This window comes from Salmo salar, chromosome ssa01, assembly GCF_905237065.1.
Source record: "Salmo salar chromosome ssa01, Ssal_v3.1, whole genome shotgun sequence".
Taxonomy (NCBI): domain Eukaryota; kingdom Metazoa; phylum Chordata; class Actinopteri; order Salmoniformes; family Salmonidae; genus Salmo; species Salmo salar.
The window spans coordinates 73,775,877-73,792,373 of NC_059442.1; the positions used below are offsets into that span (position 1 = coordinate 73,775,877).

Genomic DNA, 16,497 nt, shown 5'->3' on the forward strand with positions numbered 1-16,497 from the left:
CCAAAAGGGCTCCTTAACAGCGTCTACCCTCAAGCCATGAGACTGCTGCAAAATTAATCAAATGGCCACCCGGACTATTTTCATAGATTTTTGCTTTGTCATTATGGGGTATTGTGTTTAGATTGAGGGGGGGAAACAATGTAATACATTTTTTAATAAGGCTGTAATGTAACAAAATGTGGAAAAAGTCAAAGGGTCTGAATACTTTCCGAATACACTGTATCTAGCTATATAAACCACGCCCCTTTGCAAACATGCATGTTACAATTGGTGTATTAAAATGAGAGAGTTAAGGTCATGTCATCCTATCCTCTTAACAATCCCGCCTCCTGAATCCAAATGTTTGAGACGGGGGATCGGACCAGTAACTTTATGAACAAACTTTATCAATGTAGAAGCAACAGTCATTTTTCTGACTTTGGTCATCATACTTTGGTTTCATCTAAATATAATCCAATTTCATGAAAAACATAATTTTGACTGTACATTCCCTTTAAATCTACCTTTGCTGTTTGGCTCTGTGAATTTTTGGCTCTCGTAGTTTAACCTTATCCGGACCTGATGGAGTCACACATTAGCTGGGCCTTGTGTGTGTCACAGAGTTTATGACCCAACCATTAAATCGGACACCTCTGATGTTCTTGTTATTGATGCTGCAGCTCGTGCATTATTTAAAGTGTGTTTGTGAGTGTGTGTGTTTGTGGTTTTTGGTATTCTGCCAGGCCCAGTGTAATAGGTGTCCTTCTGTCAAGAAGTGGAAATCAATGTTTTTATGAAGGGAAGGCTACAAAACAGTTATTCAGGGAAAATGTATTATTTTGTGTACATGTATCATGGACATCGACTGCGAAACACATATAGTGGCTAAAGTGCACACGGTAGCAAGGTGACATTATCATTTGGGGAAATGTCACAAGGTTTAATTGCAGTTTGTGGCAACTAGGCAATGTCAAAAGGGTGAAAGAGTGTCACGATATCACAAATCATTCTGGTATGCAAATGCCTGCCAATCTTCAAGGATGCATATGCATGCATGCAGCTAACACAAAATCCCCCCCCCCCCCAAAAAAAACAATTATGACAAACATCCACTTGTATCCCAAGTCTATTGAAAGCGGGATATAGTAAAACTGTCAGTTTGAACCATTTTAAATGAATGGGCCGAACACCTGATGTCATGTAAGAATCCCTCAGTGATATCTACTCTCTCTCTCTGTGTGTGTGTGGAGGTAGCTACATGTATATGACAGGAATCCACTTAACTTTGGGTGTCTCAGTATCTGACATGGCAGACAGCTCCACCCCTTGCTGTGTATCCACACCCTGACTGACAGGTTATAATCCCTCATATTACCGGGACGAGACTCAGCCTGTGTGTGTGGATGTGCTCACGTGCACATGTTTGTCTGTGAATGACAGGTATTTGTAAGTAGACGTCAGCTGTCACATGCTGTATCCTGTTCAGTTGTCCCAAAGAAAACACTGGGGATGGGGTGGATCACAATACCAAAACAGAAGGTAGTGGGACATGCACCTCCGATGATAATCTATGTATGCATGACTATCCATACACTATTGGTGATCCAAAAGGTCTTCCATCATGTGTAGACGAGGAAGGAGAAAACATCAGTAACTTATCAGAGGAGGCATTTAAAACACGAGCAATTAGCAACACTAATCTCATAGGGAATGACCTTCTCAACGCCTTCCTTTCTAGCATTACTCAATGACGGACTGCAGTATCAGTATGTGTATTTGTTCTCTGCAGGAAGTGAACCCACAACCATGGGGTTGCGAGCACCACACTCTTACCAACTAAGTCTACAACCACTCATCATTGAGGTAAATGGGGGTTATTTCTTTATAGAAGCTATTACCCTTTGAGATGACAGAGAGAGGAAAATAAAGTGAGTTCTGCTTTGCCTCTCTGCTTCGGACTAAATTCAGTTCCACCCTGCTGCTTCACACTACCTGCTGGGCAGCTCTCATTTCGCCTGGCACCCGACCGCCAGCCCAAAGATGATTTTAGACCATGTAAGACTCTGCAGTCTGCACTGTCCTCATTTCCATACCTCTCGCCGTCTCGGTTTTATTCTCTATAGGTGATGCTCTCCGTCTTCTCTTTCCTTCTGTTTCTCTCTCTCACTCTCTTTTATCTCATCCCCTTTCACCTCTCTTCCATCCCCCTCTTCTCTTTCTTAATTCCCATCTTCCTTCCTCTGCATCTCATACTACTCTTCCCCTCTTTCATTCCCTCTCTCATGTTCTATCACTGATGATAACATACAGTCCCAGTTTAACACTGATCCAGCCGTTGAGTAGAGGTTGTAACCGTACCCCTTGGTTCATCTTCCATTGAACTCACTTCTGTCATCATTAAGTGCTTTGAGAGACTAGTAAAGGATCATATCACCTCCACCCTACCAGATACCCTCGACCCACTCCAATTTGTTTACCGCCCCAATAGGTCCACTGACAATGCAATCGCCATCACACTGCACACTGCACTATCCCATCTGGACAAGAGGAACACCTATGTAAGAATGCTGCTCACTGACTACAGCTCAGCATTTAACACCATAGTACCTTCCAAACTCGTCATTAAGCGCGAGACCCTGACCCTGGTTCACCCCGCTATCATCCAGAAGGCGAGGCCAGTACAGGTGCATCAAAGCTGGGACCGTGAGACTGAAAAACAGATTCTATCTCAAGGCCATCAGACTGTTAAACAGCCATCACTAACATAGAGAGGCTGCTGCCAACATACAGACACAAATCTCTGGCCACTTAAATAAATGGACTTAATAACGGTATCACTGGTCACTTTAAATAACGCCACTTTAATAATGTTTACATATCTTACATTACTCTACTCATATGTACAGTAGAAGTCGGAAGTTTACATACACTTAGGTTGGAGTCATTAAAACTCGTTTTTCAACCACTCCACAAATACCTTGTTAACAGACTATAGTTTTGGCAAGTTGGTTAGGACATCTACTTTGTGCATGACACAAGTATTTTTTCCAACAATTGTTTGCAGATTATTTCACTTATAATTCACTGTATCACAATTCCAGTGGGTCAGAAGTTTACATACACTAAGTTGACTGTGCCTTTAAACAGCTTGGAAAATTCCAGAAAATTATGTCATGGCTTTAGAAGCTTCTGATTGACATCATTTGAGTCAATTGGAGGTGTACCTGTGGATGTGTTTCAAGGCCTACCTTCAAACTCAGTGCCTCTTTTCTTGACATCATGGGAAAATCAAAAGAAATCAGCCAAGACCTCAGAAAAAAATGGTAGACCTCCACAAGTCTGGTTCATCCTTGGGAGCAATTTCCAAACGCCTGAAGGTACCACGTTCATCTGTACAAACAATAGTACGCAAATATAAACACCATGGGACCACGCAGCTGTCATATCGCTCAGGAAGGAGACGCGTTCTGTCTCCTAGAGATGAATGTACTTTGGTCCGAAAAGTGCAAATCAATCCAAGAACAACAGCAAAGAACCTTGTGAAGATGCTGGAGGAAACGGGTACAAAAGTATCTATATCCACAGTAAAACGAGTCCTATATCGACATAACCTGAAAGACCGCTCAGCAAGGAAGAAGCCACTGCTCCAAAACCGCCATAAAAAAGCCAGACTACGGTTTGCAACTGCACATGGGGACAAAGATCGCACTTTTTGGAGAAATGTCCTCTGGTCTGATGAAACAAAAATAGAACTGTTTGGCCATAATGACCGTTGTTATGTTTGGAGGAAAAATGGAGAGGCTTGCAAGCCGAAGAACACCATCCCAACCGTGAAGCATGGGGGTGGCAGCATCATGTTGTGGGGGTGCTTTGCTGCAGGAGGGACTGGTGCACTTCACCGAACAGATGACATCATGAGGAAGGAATATTATGTGGATATATTGAAGCAACATCTCAAGACATCAGTCAGGAAGTTAAAGCTTGGTCTCAAATAGGAATTCCAATTGGACAATGACCCCAAGCATACCTCCAAATTTGTGGCAAAATGGCTTAAGGACAACAAAGTCAAGGTATTGGAGTGGCCATCACAAAGCCCTGACCTCAATCCTATAGAACATTTGTGGGCAGAACTGAAGAAGTGTGTGCGAGCAAGGAGGCCTACAAACCTGACTCAGTTACACCAGCTCTGTCAGGAGGAATGGGCCAAAATTCACCCAACTTATTGTGGGAAGCTTGTGGAAGGCTACCTGAAATGTTTGACCCGACTTAAACAATTTAAATGCAATGCTACAAAATACTAATTTAGTGTATGTAAACTTCTGGCCCACTGGGAATGTGATGGAAGATATAAAAGCTGAAATAAATAAATCACTCTCTCTACTATTATTCTGACATTTCACTTTCTTAAAATAAAGTGGTGATCCTAACTGACCTAAGACAGGGAATTTTTACTAGGATTAAATGTCAGGAATTGTGAAAGTGAGTTTAAATGTATTTGGCTAAGGTGTATGTAAACTACAGACTTCAACTGTATGTACTGTATTCTATACCATCTACTGCATCTTGCCTATGCCACACGCCATCGCTCATCCATATATTTATATGTACATATTATATTCATCCCTTTACATTTGTGTGTATTTGTGTGTATAAGGTAGTTGTTGTGAATTTGTTAGATTACTTGTTAGATATTACTGCATAGTCGGAACTAGAAGCACAAGCATTTCGCTACACTCGCATTAACGTCTGCTAACCATGTGTATGTGACCAATAAAATTTGATTTGATAATAGATCAAAGTTTAGAACCAAACCTTCAGTTCCATCTGTAGGAGCCTCTACTGCAGTACTGCTTTGCTACATATGTACAGGCTTTGTGCTACATCATGTTCTTATATTCCTGTCTCCTGAGAACCAGACAGACTCCTCCCTTTGATTGTGGATCTAACCAGTCATGGTCCAAGAGGAGAACACATGGGACATCCTCCCTGGACTCCAGAACATTGTATACTTTCTTCTCTCCTCCAACATGTTATGCTATGTCAGCAGTGTGTTGCTATGTCAGCAGTGTGTTGCTATGTCAGCAGTGTGTTGCTATGTCAGCAGTGTGTTGCTATGTCAGCAGTGTGTTGCTTCACAGGAGCTGTGAAGCACGGATTTGCTCACGGGAGCCTAAATGTAAATGTATATATATTTTGTTGTGATTCTGTTGTGATCTAAAACAAATTTAAAAAAAGGTTAAAGATCACTAGAGCCTACTAATTGGTCGATATGCATGGATGTGTGTATATATGGACACAGGGGTCTCCCTCGTTTCCAACCAGGGGTTTCCAGATTAAAAGTGTGGAGTGAATGGAGGCAGATCACACACTGCAGTAGCAGCAGCACCAGCCCACTCCTCTTCTCAAATCAAATAAAAATAAAAAATGTTATTGGTCACATACACTTGTTTAGCAGATGTTATTGCGGGTGTGGTGAAATGCTTGTGATTCTAGCTCCGACAGTGGTGTAATATCTAACAATTTCACAACATATACCCAATACACACATCTAAGTAAAGGAATGGAATTAAGAATATATAAATCTATACACCTCCCTCTGGCTGTAGGGAGGTGAAGGGAGGTAGGGTCAGGTCTTGTGTGGGGGGATCATGGGAGGGCTTAGAGGGCTGGGAGGGTGGGGAGGTAGAGAGTAGAGGCTAGGGAGGGCTATATGAGAACTGTCAGAGCGGCGAGGTGAGAGGTGTTCAGTACCTCTGGGGGAGTCGGACTGAGAGAATACAGAGGGAGAGTGGGAAAAGGAGAGATGAAGAGAAAAAGAGGGTGAATGAGTGACAGGGAGCATGTGAGAGAGAAGGGGGGCAGAGAGAGAGAGAGAAAGAGGGATGAGAGAGAAAGAGCGGTAGAGCAAGAGAGAGGAGAGGAGAGAAAAACAAGAAAAAAGAAAAGAGCAGAAAGCGATTGAACATTTTAAATCCTCTAAGTGTTTCCATTTCCCCCATGCTGTGTTATTAATGTCCCCTAGTGCTGTCAAACACACACACACACAGTACTGTCACAGTATCCAGCTGTAATTGATTATAGATTGCGTGTCTTGCTGCTGCTGCTTGCAGCCTCGGCCGGGCAGGCCATCCTAAATACTGCTGAATTTAGAACCCTTTCTGGACTCAGCAAGGGAATTAAAGTGATTCACATCGAATCAGGCCTGATACCATTTCACAGGAGTGTATGACCCTTCCCTGCATTAATGCTACAATAGTGACAGAGGGTAGTATAGTAAGATTAAAGACAAGTAGAACAAACAAGAATACTTGGTTAATCCAGTTGTGAAATATTGAGCATTGCGAATATTTCAATACTATTGAATTATTTCACACATACAGCGCAGTTGTCTTCACAACACACACAGTGGGAGGAAGAGGAACAGAAAGGTCTACATTTCATACAACACAACAGCCTGCACTGAAACACAGGCTGTCTCCCAAGTGGTACTCTGTACCCTATGCAGTGCACTACTTTTGACCAGGGCCCAAGTGCCTCAAGGCAAAAGAACACAACAACTTCAGTGGCATTTCAGAGACCGACTAGGACACCTATTATGAATTATTGTGTCTTTCCAGGAAATTACAGCAATTCACAATAATTATTATTGTGTCTTTCCCTATGGGCCTTGGTCAAAAGTAGTGCACTATACAGGGAATAGGGTGTCATTTGGAATGCTGTGTGGGAGTGCATAGTGGAGGATGATGAAAGGATATTTTGTTTTGTTCTCACTCAATTACATCCCACCCATCTCTCTCGTGCTGGGCCAAGACACCCCACAGTGTAGCACTGTGCTCTCAACCTCTGATGCCGAGCCTAAACACCCCACAGAGCAGCACGATGCTCTCAACCCCTCTCTCTGTCAGTGCTGATCTAGGTGCCCTCCATCTACGCCATGCCTGCTGATCTAGGCACAGTCTATCTACGCAGACTTCCCAAGAGCCCACAACGTCTGGTGCTGGGCCAAGACACCCAACGGCGCTATCTAGATGCTGATCTAGGCACACTATCTACTACGCCATGGCTGCTGATCTATGTTCACAAGACAACAAAATGTTGGTGAGGGGGATCTTTCTTGACAAAGCTGTAAATATTAACCAAATGAGGGAAGTACATGAAATATCTCAATCTAAAAACATAAACATACTTTAAAAATAAATAATAATGAAATAAATAGCTGTTAAAGGGAAAGTATGCATAGAGTTTCTCTGTGACATTCCGAACAAGGGCAATATCCAGGACTGGTACAGTAATAATTCCCTGACATCACCCACACAGTAATCTCCTGAATCATCTTAAATGGAGTATTTGGCTGCACTGTCACCAACAAACACCCGCCCCTTCAGTCCCCCAAACAGAAATTGTTAAGACCATACCGTAAAATGGAAACAGAACCCATTGGCCTTATTCAAATACTTCAGAAATGCATCCTTCCTTGAAGTAATCACAGATCTCATTTGGTTGGATTGGTGAAAGTAATTTCTGAAGTATTTGAATAAGGCCAATGGGTTCTGTTTCCATTTTACGGTGTGGTCTTAACATTTTCTGTTTGGGGGACTGAAGGGGCGGGTGTTTGTTGTGCCAACATCAAACAAGAAGAGGAACAGGTGCCATGGTTGGCGTTTATCAAACAACCTTTGTTTTGTGTGTGTTTTGTTTCGTCCAAGAGTGTGTGTGGATGCATCCCAAATTGCATCCTATTCCGTACTTGGGCTCTAGTCAAAGGTAGTGCACTATATCTGGAATAGGGTGCCATTTGGGAGCAGCCTATATGTGTCATGCAACCACCCTGACATAAAGATCATGGTCTCGGAGCCCAGGTGAACGCTAGGCTCCATGTGGCAGGTTATATTGCTTTAGCCACCAAGCCAACTGCTTGCATTGCTTTCTAGCTTTAACGGTTCACAAACACAAGCAAAACGACATCCAAATGATTTGATGATCAAGCTGGCAAACAACAGACACCCACTGAACCCAACACCATCATGACCACATCCGGGCCTGAATCACTGAATCTTCATAATGAGCTTTGCTTCGACAACCAAACTGTCTACACCCCCCCACCTACCTGCGTGCCCAGCCATCCTGAATTTTTTATTTGGCTGGCATCGACTGCATGGGGGACTGAGGTTTGTGTGAATGCACAGAACGTTTTTTGTTCATTAAAAATGAAGTGGAGGAGAAGAACAGGTGCAGGCAGGGACTTAGTGGCACAGCTCTGGCCCGCTGCTGTGGAAGAGAGCTGCGCTCTAACGAGCTAGTGCTACTGCTACTTCTAACAAGCACACAGAGAGAGAGGGAGAGAAAGGGGTGATGAGGAGTAGGATATAAAGAGAGAAAGAGGGAAGAATTGTTAGAGGGGGAATGCAAATTCATTCGATGAGAGAGAGAGAGAGACAGAGAGAGAGAGAGAGAGAGAGAGAGAGAGAGAGAGAGAGAGAGAGAGAGAGAGAGAGAGAGAGAGAGAGAGAGAGAGAGAGAGAGAGAGAGAGAGAGAGAGAGAGAGAGAGAGAGAGAGAGACCTAAGGATAGGTCAGCTCTGCTTGTTTTTATTCCAACAGTGTGCTACTGTGTGAGTGCATTCGTGTGTTTCGGTGCCACTACACACTCTCCTAAAAAGAATGAGTATGTGTGATCCTCTCCCACAGGTGTGTCTCATTAGCAGTCTGGTGAACATTCTAAACTGATCTATTCTATGTCATCATCAACGATAGAAAACACCATAGGGCTCTGGCCAAAAGTAGTGCTCTATGTAGGGAATAGGGTGCCATTTGGGACAAGACCACTGTCTCCAATGCTGATCGAACTGATTCGAAAGTATGACTTCACAATGTGACGTTAATAAGGGGAAGTTAGTTGAGCATAAAATTGTATTCACTGTTGATTTGGCTTCTGCAATCAGAGAGACTAAATCCGATAAATTATGCATAACGTGCAGAATGACTGAAATTTCAATAATGCAGTGTCATCTAATTTATTTTTATAACAAGAATGGATAAGATGGTGGCTGGACTGGTAAGCTGCTGCACAATGATGGAGGTTACATCCCAAATAGTACCCTATTTTCTATATAGTGCTATACGTCCTGGTCAAAAGTAGTGCACTACATAGGGAATAGGGTGCAATTTAAGACATAGACGGACTCATCGGATGAGCCTATCTGAATTTGATCCAGGTTGATAGAGTAATAACAGCAATCATAGCTCATCACCCCTATAATGGAGTCTCATTGAACATCTTACCGTATTAACATTTTGACAAGTTTGTGTGACTGTGAAACCTGGGTGGAAAAGGAGAGTTTGAGACATTTAATGGAGTTTGAGACAAAGAGGAAACATAAGCATTTCGCTGTACCTGCGATTACATCTGCAAAATATGTGTATGCGACCAATACAATTTAATTTGCAGGATCAACAGCCTCTTTCAGTGTCCGTTTGCTTTGTGTTAAGAGTTCAAATTGAACATGGACTACTAATTGAGTGCAAATGGACTGTTTCATCATCACAATGGCCATTTGAAGAGGAGGCCAGGGGATAAAGCATGTTGGCTCAACCGTGAATCACGCTAGGGTACAGAAGACACTGACTACACCAGGAATATAGAAAGAACAAGAATCAAGTCTATTTAAGAGTTGGGGGATGAGATTTTATCAAAAGCGAAACAGCCGTCGGCCGCAAACAATCCAATGCAAGCTCTGCAAGCTCTGCATACTGTAGGTCTGCATTTTTAAATAGAATACATATTTAATGTTCATGTATGTTTCTGTGGTTGTGTGTGTATATACTGTGTGTGCGAAGCATATTTGTGTGCATGTTCTTATGATCTGCTTATAATTATTGTTTTCAATTGTTGCATTAATATTAAACTTTCTGCCCCTCAAAGGAGGGTCAGCATTCATTTGAGTAATTTGTCTTATTTAACAGTGTCATGGGTGATCCTTCATAGAATAACCAAGTAATTTCCTGAAAAACTGCCTTTTAACTCGTTTCCAGTTGTTTGCATTTTCCATTTATTTCTGTTCAAAGATGTGTCACCACTCCATAGGTGGAGGACTGTGTCACATGTGTGGTAGTGCAAGACCAAGAGTCAGACAAGGCAATTCCGTTCTCAAATGGGGATTTATTTAACTCTAAAGGCTTGACAGGTAGCTTGGGGAACCTTCAGGTCCCAAAAGATGTTCTTACTCAAAGAAACATGGCAAACCTTCAAAATCAACTACTGGCCCTTTTAATGGTATACTCAGCGATATGACCTAGATGCAGAAAGTAAACAGCATAATGCATGAGTCAAACTCTTTCCACAAAGGGTCGAGTATCTGCAGGTTTTTTGCTCATCCCTTGTACTTGATTGAAGAAATAAGGTCACTAATTAGTAAGGAACTCCCCTCACCTGGTTGTCTGTCTTAATAGAAAGGAAAACCCCAAAACCCGCAGACACTAGGCCTGCCATGGAATGAGTTTGAGGGTCAATTTCAGCAACAACTAAGTGTTGAAGCGCAAGGTTCAACTTCTCTGCTGTTTTGGTGCCCTGGCTAACACGCTGTGAACAGCTTGAAGCGAACTTGTGCACAAGCGCAGATAGTATGTTTATGTGTGAGAGCGAAGTCTTGCATCTCGCTCATCTCAATATCTGCGGTGCTGCTCATGGCAACGTCATTTCACTGAGTCTACCTTTAAGGCAATAACTTCAACTTAAATAATTGAGGAAGATAATATATTATCCCGTGGCAGAGATAGCTTCAAACATTAGGCATATGGGATGCTGGCTAGTGATGTTCCGTTTGATACCGGAGCTCCAAGGCATGCATCGAAATCGCTAACGCTTCAATCACACCGACAGGGTCATTGCATTTTGGTACACCAGAAGTACATTAATTTCCAATGAAACGCTGCGTTTGCCTTGCAGCATTGTGTTGCAGAGGCAGTTGCGGTGCGCTCGGTACATACGTTGGATTTATCAACATATGTGTCAAACTGTATGCATAAACTGCTTGACAGAAATGATAGCAGAAGGTGAATGTTGAACTTTTGTTGCATACATATCCAGATGATGCTGCGTACTATTTAAGCGTAAGCAGCTAACTTTGAAGCAGTGTGCCGATGCGTGTATCACTTTATCAGAAGTACATCATCAATGATGTCCGAAGCTTTGTTTGATCACATGCTTTTTCAAACCGTGTGTTGCAAAATGCGAGATCCCAATGATTTCGCCGTGGTTCTGGTGCTTTCTTTGATAGCCCTGGTTCCCGCGGACATCGCTCAAACCAAGCCATTTTTATCTACGGTGTCCACCGATCGATTTTTAAGCAAAAATGTCAGTCGGAACCGGTACCAGAACCACGCAGGTACCCTAAACAGGGGACTTTACATCTAAGAGATTTTAAAGTGGAAAATCTGAGTCAAAGCGTAATTCCTTTAATGTGGAATTGCCCTTTACAATGACACATTATTGAATTATTTTGGACATGGAGGGGGCCAACCATCTCCTCAATACAGAAATAAGGACTATTTCCGCACATTTCCTTGCAATAATTAACTCAGAGAAAAAAAAGCTGGTATTGTATTGTATGCTCCAATTAAGACATAATCCCTCAACCTAGATATGGGATCAATTAAAACAACAGGATTCTGAGGGAATATAATTATTGAAAATTACAGGCTAAGAATGGATAGAGATATATGCCTGTACAAAACATTAAGAACACATTCATAATATTGAGTTGATCATACTGTAGCTTTCACCTGGATTCACCTGGTCAATCTATGTTATGGAAAGAGCAGGTGTTCATAATGTTTTCTACACTCAGTGTATAATCCAATAGGCCTCTCGTCCAAGTCATGCTGTGATCGTTGGTAATCATATAGAGGCAGGATAGAGGCAGGATTTCACACATACACACACACACAATATTCGTAGACAAAGCAATATCTACATGCCATTTAGGCTAAAATTGTATCGGTACAGCCGGATTCAGTTTGAAGCTAACTGCATTACCTTGGTAATCAATGATCAGAACTTGTATTATAATTGCATTATTGCATTGTGCCTATTCTGTTTGTAACAGATCATTTGCAAACACTTGGCTGAGTCAATAGCAGGATGACAGCAGGCCAGAATGCATATTGTGAGAAAGTGGACGTGACAAACCGTATAAGGGGTGAATGTGGGTGCAGTGCTTTAAAGGGGAACAAATTGCGATCAACAAATTGTTAGCTGACTATCAGTGCCTGACATAACAAAAGAAAAACTGCTGATGCACAACCACATTTCAAAATTGCACTCAAATGTTGTGCACAAATTTGTTTACATCCCTGTTAGTGAGCATTTCTCCATTACACAGGTGCATCTTGTGCTGGGGGCAATAAAAGGCCACTCTAAAATGTGCAGTATTGTCAGACAACAGAACCCGTCTCAGGGAAGCTCATCTGTGTGCTTGTCGTCCTCACCAGGGTCTTGATCTGACTGCAGTTCGGTGTCGTAACCGACTTCAATGGGCAAATTCTCATCTTCAATGGCCACTGGCATGCTGGAGAAGTGTGCTCTTCACGGATGAATCCCGGCTTCAACTGTACCGGGCAGATGGCAGACAGCATGTATGGCGTTGTGTGGGCGAGCGGTTTGCTGATGTCAATGTTGTGAACAGAGTGTCCCATGGTGGCGGTGGGGTTATGGTATGGGCAGGCATAAGCTATGGACAATGAACACAATTGCATTTTATCGATGGCAATTTGAATGCAGAGACACCGAGGTCCTGAGGCCCATTGTCGTGCCATTCGTCCGCCGCCATCACCTCATGTTTCAGCATGTTCATGCACGGCCCAATGTCGAAAGGATCTGTACACAATTCCTGGAAGTTGAAAATGTCACAGTTCTTCCATGGCCTGCATACTCACCAGACATGTCACCCATTGAGCATGTTTGGGATGCTCTGGATCGACGTGTACGACACCGTGTTCCAGTTCTCGATAATATCCAGCACCTTCACACAGCCATTGAAGAGGAGTGGGACATCATTCCACAGGCCACAATCAACAGCCTGATCAACTCTATGCGAAGGAGATGTGTCACGCTGAATGAGGCTAATGGTGGTCACACCAGATACTGCCTGTTTTTCTGATCCATGTCCCTACCTTTTTTTTAAGGTATATGTGACCAACAGATGCATATCTGTATTCCCAGTCATGAGAAATCCATATATTTGGGCCTAGTACATTTATTTCAATTGACTGTAACTCAGAAACATCGTTGAAATTGTTGCATGTTGCGTTTATATTTTAGTTCAGAATACTATTCTTACTTATGTTCAGACCCTGACTGAGTTCCCCAAAAAATAGATATTATTATTATTATTTTATTCACTGGCTCTCATGGGCCATTGCTGAGCTGTCATTGGCTATTGTTGATCAATCACCGTTCTCAAAACTTGTCGTTGCACATATCACACTACAAGAGAATTGCAGATTCTGTGCCGAATTCTGTGTGGAAGTTTATAAGACCTGTTGTTTTCCAAGTCGGGAATTGAAGAAGTATGCTAATTAAAGGTTGAGGAGTGAACGTTATTTATAATAAGGGTTACCTGGAGAAAATCAGACCTCTCAAAAATGAAAATGGATGGCGCTCCCTTCAGGGAAATATTTTACCTAAACCCTCCCTGAACGCTTGAAAAACAAAACAAGTGATGATCCCCTATAACCAAAATTATAATGTAAACAAAGTGGATAGCAGAGAACGTCTACCATTTACCCTCATTTATTGGACAGACTAGAGCCTTAGATATGCAGTTTAAGAAACTGTTCTTCGTCTTGTCAGCATTACATGTGAACGCAGGAATTTTGATATCGCACAGGGCTGCGGGCCAGAAGGTTGCGGGTTCACAGACCACCATGGACAACAGTAGGGGTGGATAGATCTCCTTTATAGTAAAATCATAGCATCTATCATCGTATTTGCCGATCAGAGAAAACAATTGCCTTTTATAAACATTCCATGCAATTCTACATAATTTTACTAGCAGAATATTTTTTATACCACACAAATTACTGAAATTACAGGCTAAGAATGGATAGAGATATATGCCTGTGTTAATCTTATCATTTATCCAATGCCAAATCAGTGTGTATTGTGTGCAACGAAACTGTCCCTGTTTGCAAATAAGCACCATAGCAGATACCCATCAACTAGTCATTGCGCTAATGCTAGTTAGCATTCGCTCGCGAAACTACCTCTAACTTCCTTCATACTGGACACAGATACATAAAACATGGTATCCACGAGTTCATCTGACTCTGGGGAAGTAGATAAAAAGCCTCATTGCCAAAATCCCGCTGAATCCCTTTAACATTACCTATAATAAAGCATATCAGCCAGCTGGAACAGTAATAATGGTCTGACTAGGCGATATTTTTAATAACTACATGGTTATTATAAAGACTTGCCTCGGGCGGAATCCTACCGCGGGCATCCGTTGCCCTATCAACACAGCTTACCGCATTACCGCGGATCTCTCAATCAACCAAAACAGCGACTCACGTCTCTGAAGCGATTCCAGTGCTTGATCTTGCGGCTGTACTGTGAAATGGTGGACAGCCAATGCTCGTCTTCCATGAAATTCCCAGTTTTTTCAGCCTCTTTCCCGTTCTTAATTTCCACCTGCAAGGTGGATCCCACCAGCATCATCACCGGGACGAGAAGGACCCCCAATTCGGTCATTATCACCATGGTAAGCGCTTAGAAAAGGCGCGCGGCACTCGATATAGCTTCTCTTCTGTAGAAGAAGACGAGGATGCGACTAGAGTGAAATGTGACCTGTTTGCGGAGATGCGCCTTCCTACTACTGCTACCGCGAAAAGGAGAGGGGGGAGAGAAAGTAGAGGGAGAAAGAGAGGGGGGGACGCTTTCATGTGTTACGAAATGTATAGCACCTGGCGAGGTTACGCATTAAAGGTACAATAATGTCTACTGTTACGCCATTCCCTCTCATTGAATATGACCTATTTAGGGACATTACACATGCATCAATTGATAAAGGGTGGATGGTGTACTCATATCTTACCTCATTTAACTGATTAACTGTAGCCTATGATCTGAATATACCACTTGTCTTAAAGAAAGCAATACATCATTCAGTTAAAACGTCCTCTTGTGACCACTCATTTTACATTTGAGTCATTTAGCAGATGCTTTTATCCAGAGCGATTTACAGTTAGTGCATTCATCTGAAGATAACCACATCACAGTCGTAGTAAGTACATTTTTCCTCAATAAATCAGTTATCAGCAAAGTCAGTGCCACTGCCATTTGCTTTAGCTCAGTGGGATAACACAGTCACTCTCGAGGTACACGGACAACCCAATACCCGTTTGGTCATGTTCAGATGTAACAGATATCATGAGTCTGTGCAAATAATTCACAGCTGGGAATCGCCTATCACTTTATATCAGTCTCCTATCTATTACTATCATGCCTATTTAATTTCCTCTATCACTTTCCTACCTGCATATTGCTGAGCTAGGTGGGACAAGCCAGCCCCAAGGGAGTTCTGTTGTAGACGCGCTGTAATTATAATACAGGATTAACTGATGCCGTCTTTACTATTCCTTCGCTGAATATACCATTTTATTGCTCCTCTCTCTTAAACCAGTATTCGAAGGGGATAATCTAATCTCTCCACAGAAAGCAATCAGTTTTCAAGCAAAAGAGAGAGAGGGGGGAGAAAAACGTTTAGATTGAAAACGCACACACGAGTAAACAGAGCTAAATTGAATTCAGATGGGAATTGTGACTGACTAGTAGGCCTACATAAAGCCTATCGCGGGTTTTTCTTTATTGTTAAGACTTTGCATGTCTCACATTCATCACAAACTGCAAGTGGAGGGAAAGTACTTACAGTGCCTTCAGAAAGTATTCACACCCCTTTACTTTTTTCACATTTTATTGTGTTACAAGGTGGGATTAAAATTGATTTAATTGTCATTTTTGTTGTCAATGATCTACACAAAATACTCTAATGTCAAAGTGGAAGAAAAGTTCTAACATTTGTATAAAACACTAAAATATCTTGATTAGATAAGTGTTCAACCCCCTGAGTCAATACATGTTAAACTCAGCTGTGAGACTTTCTGGGTAGTCTCTAAAAATGTTGCACACCTGGATTGTACAATGTCTGCACGTTTTTCAAGCTCTGGCAAGTTGGTTGTTGATCATTGCTAGACAGTCATTTTGAAGTCTTGCCATAGATTTTCAAGCCGGTTTAAGTCAAAACTGGAACTAGGCCACTCAGGAACATTCAATGTCATCTTGGTAAGCAACTCCAGTGTATATTTGTTTTAGGTTATCATCCTGCTGAAAGGTGAATTTGTCTCCCAGTGTCTGTTGGAAAGCAGACTGAACCAGGTTTTCCTCTAGGATTTTGCCTGTGCTTAGGTCTATTCCGTTTCTTTTTATCCTAAAAAACTCCCTAGTCCTTGCCAATGACAAGCA

At 42.2% G+C, this 16,497-nt stretch overlaps 1 protein-coding gene across 2 annotated transcripts in view; it reads right to left on the reverse strand.

Moving 5' to 3' along the window:
• spock2 (SPARC (osteonectin), cwcv and kazal like domains proteoglycan 2) overlaps positions 1 to 14,878 on the reverse strand; it is a 52,702-nt gene extending 37,824 nt beyond the window's left edge. For both annotated transcript variants that reach the window (XM_014206411.2, XM_014206405.2), the window contains exon 1: positions 14,548 to 14,878. In XM_014206411.2, coding sequence (XP_014061886.1) covers positions 14,548 to 14,736 — 189 coding nt within the window. In that variant the 5' untranslated portion in view covers positions 14,737 to 14,878. The remainder of the gene's footprint in view (positions 1 to 14,547) is intronic.
• Positions 14,879 to 16,497: the final 1,619 nt, after the last annotated feature.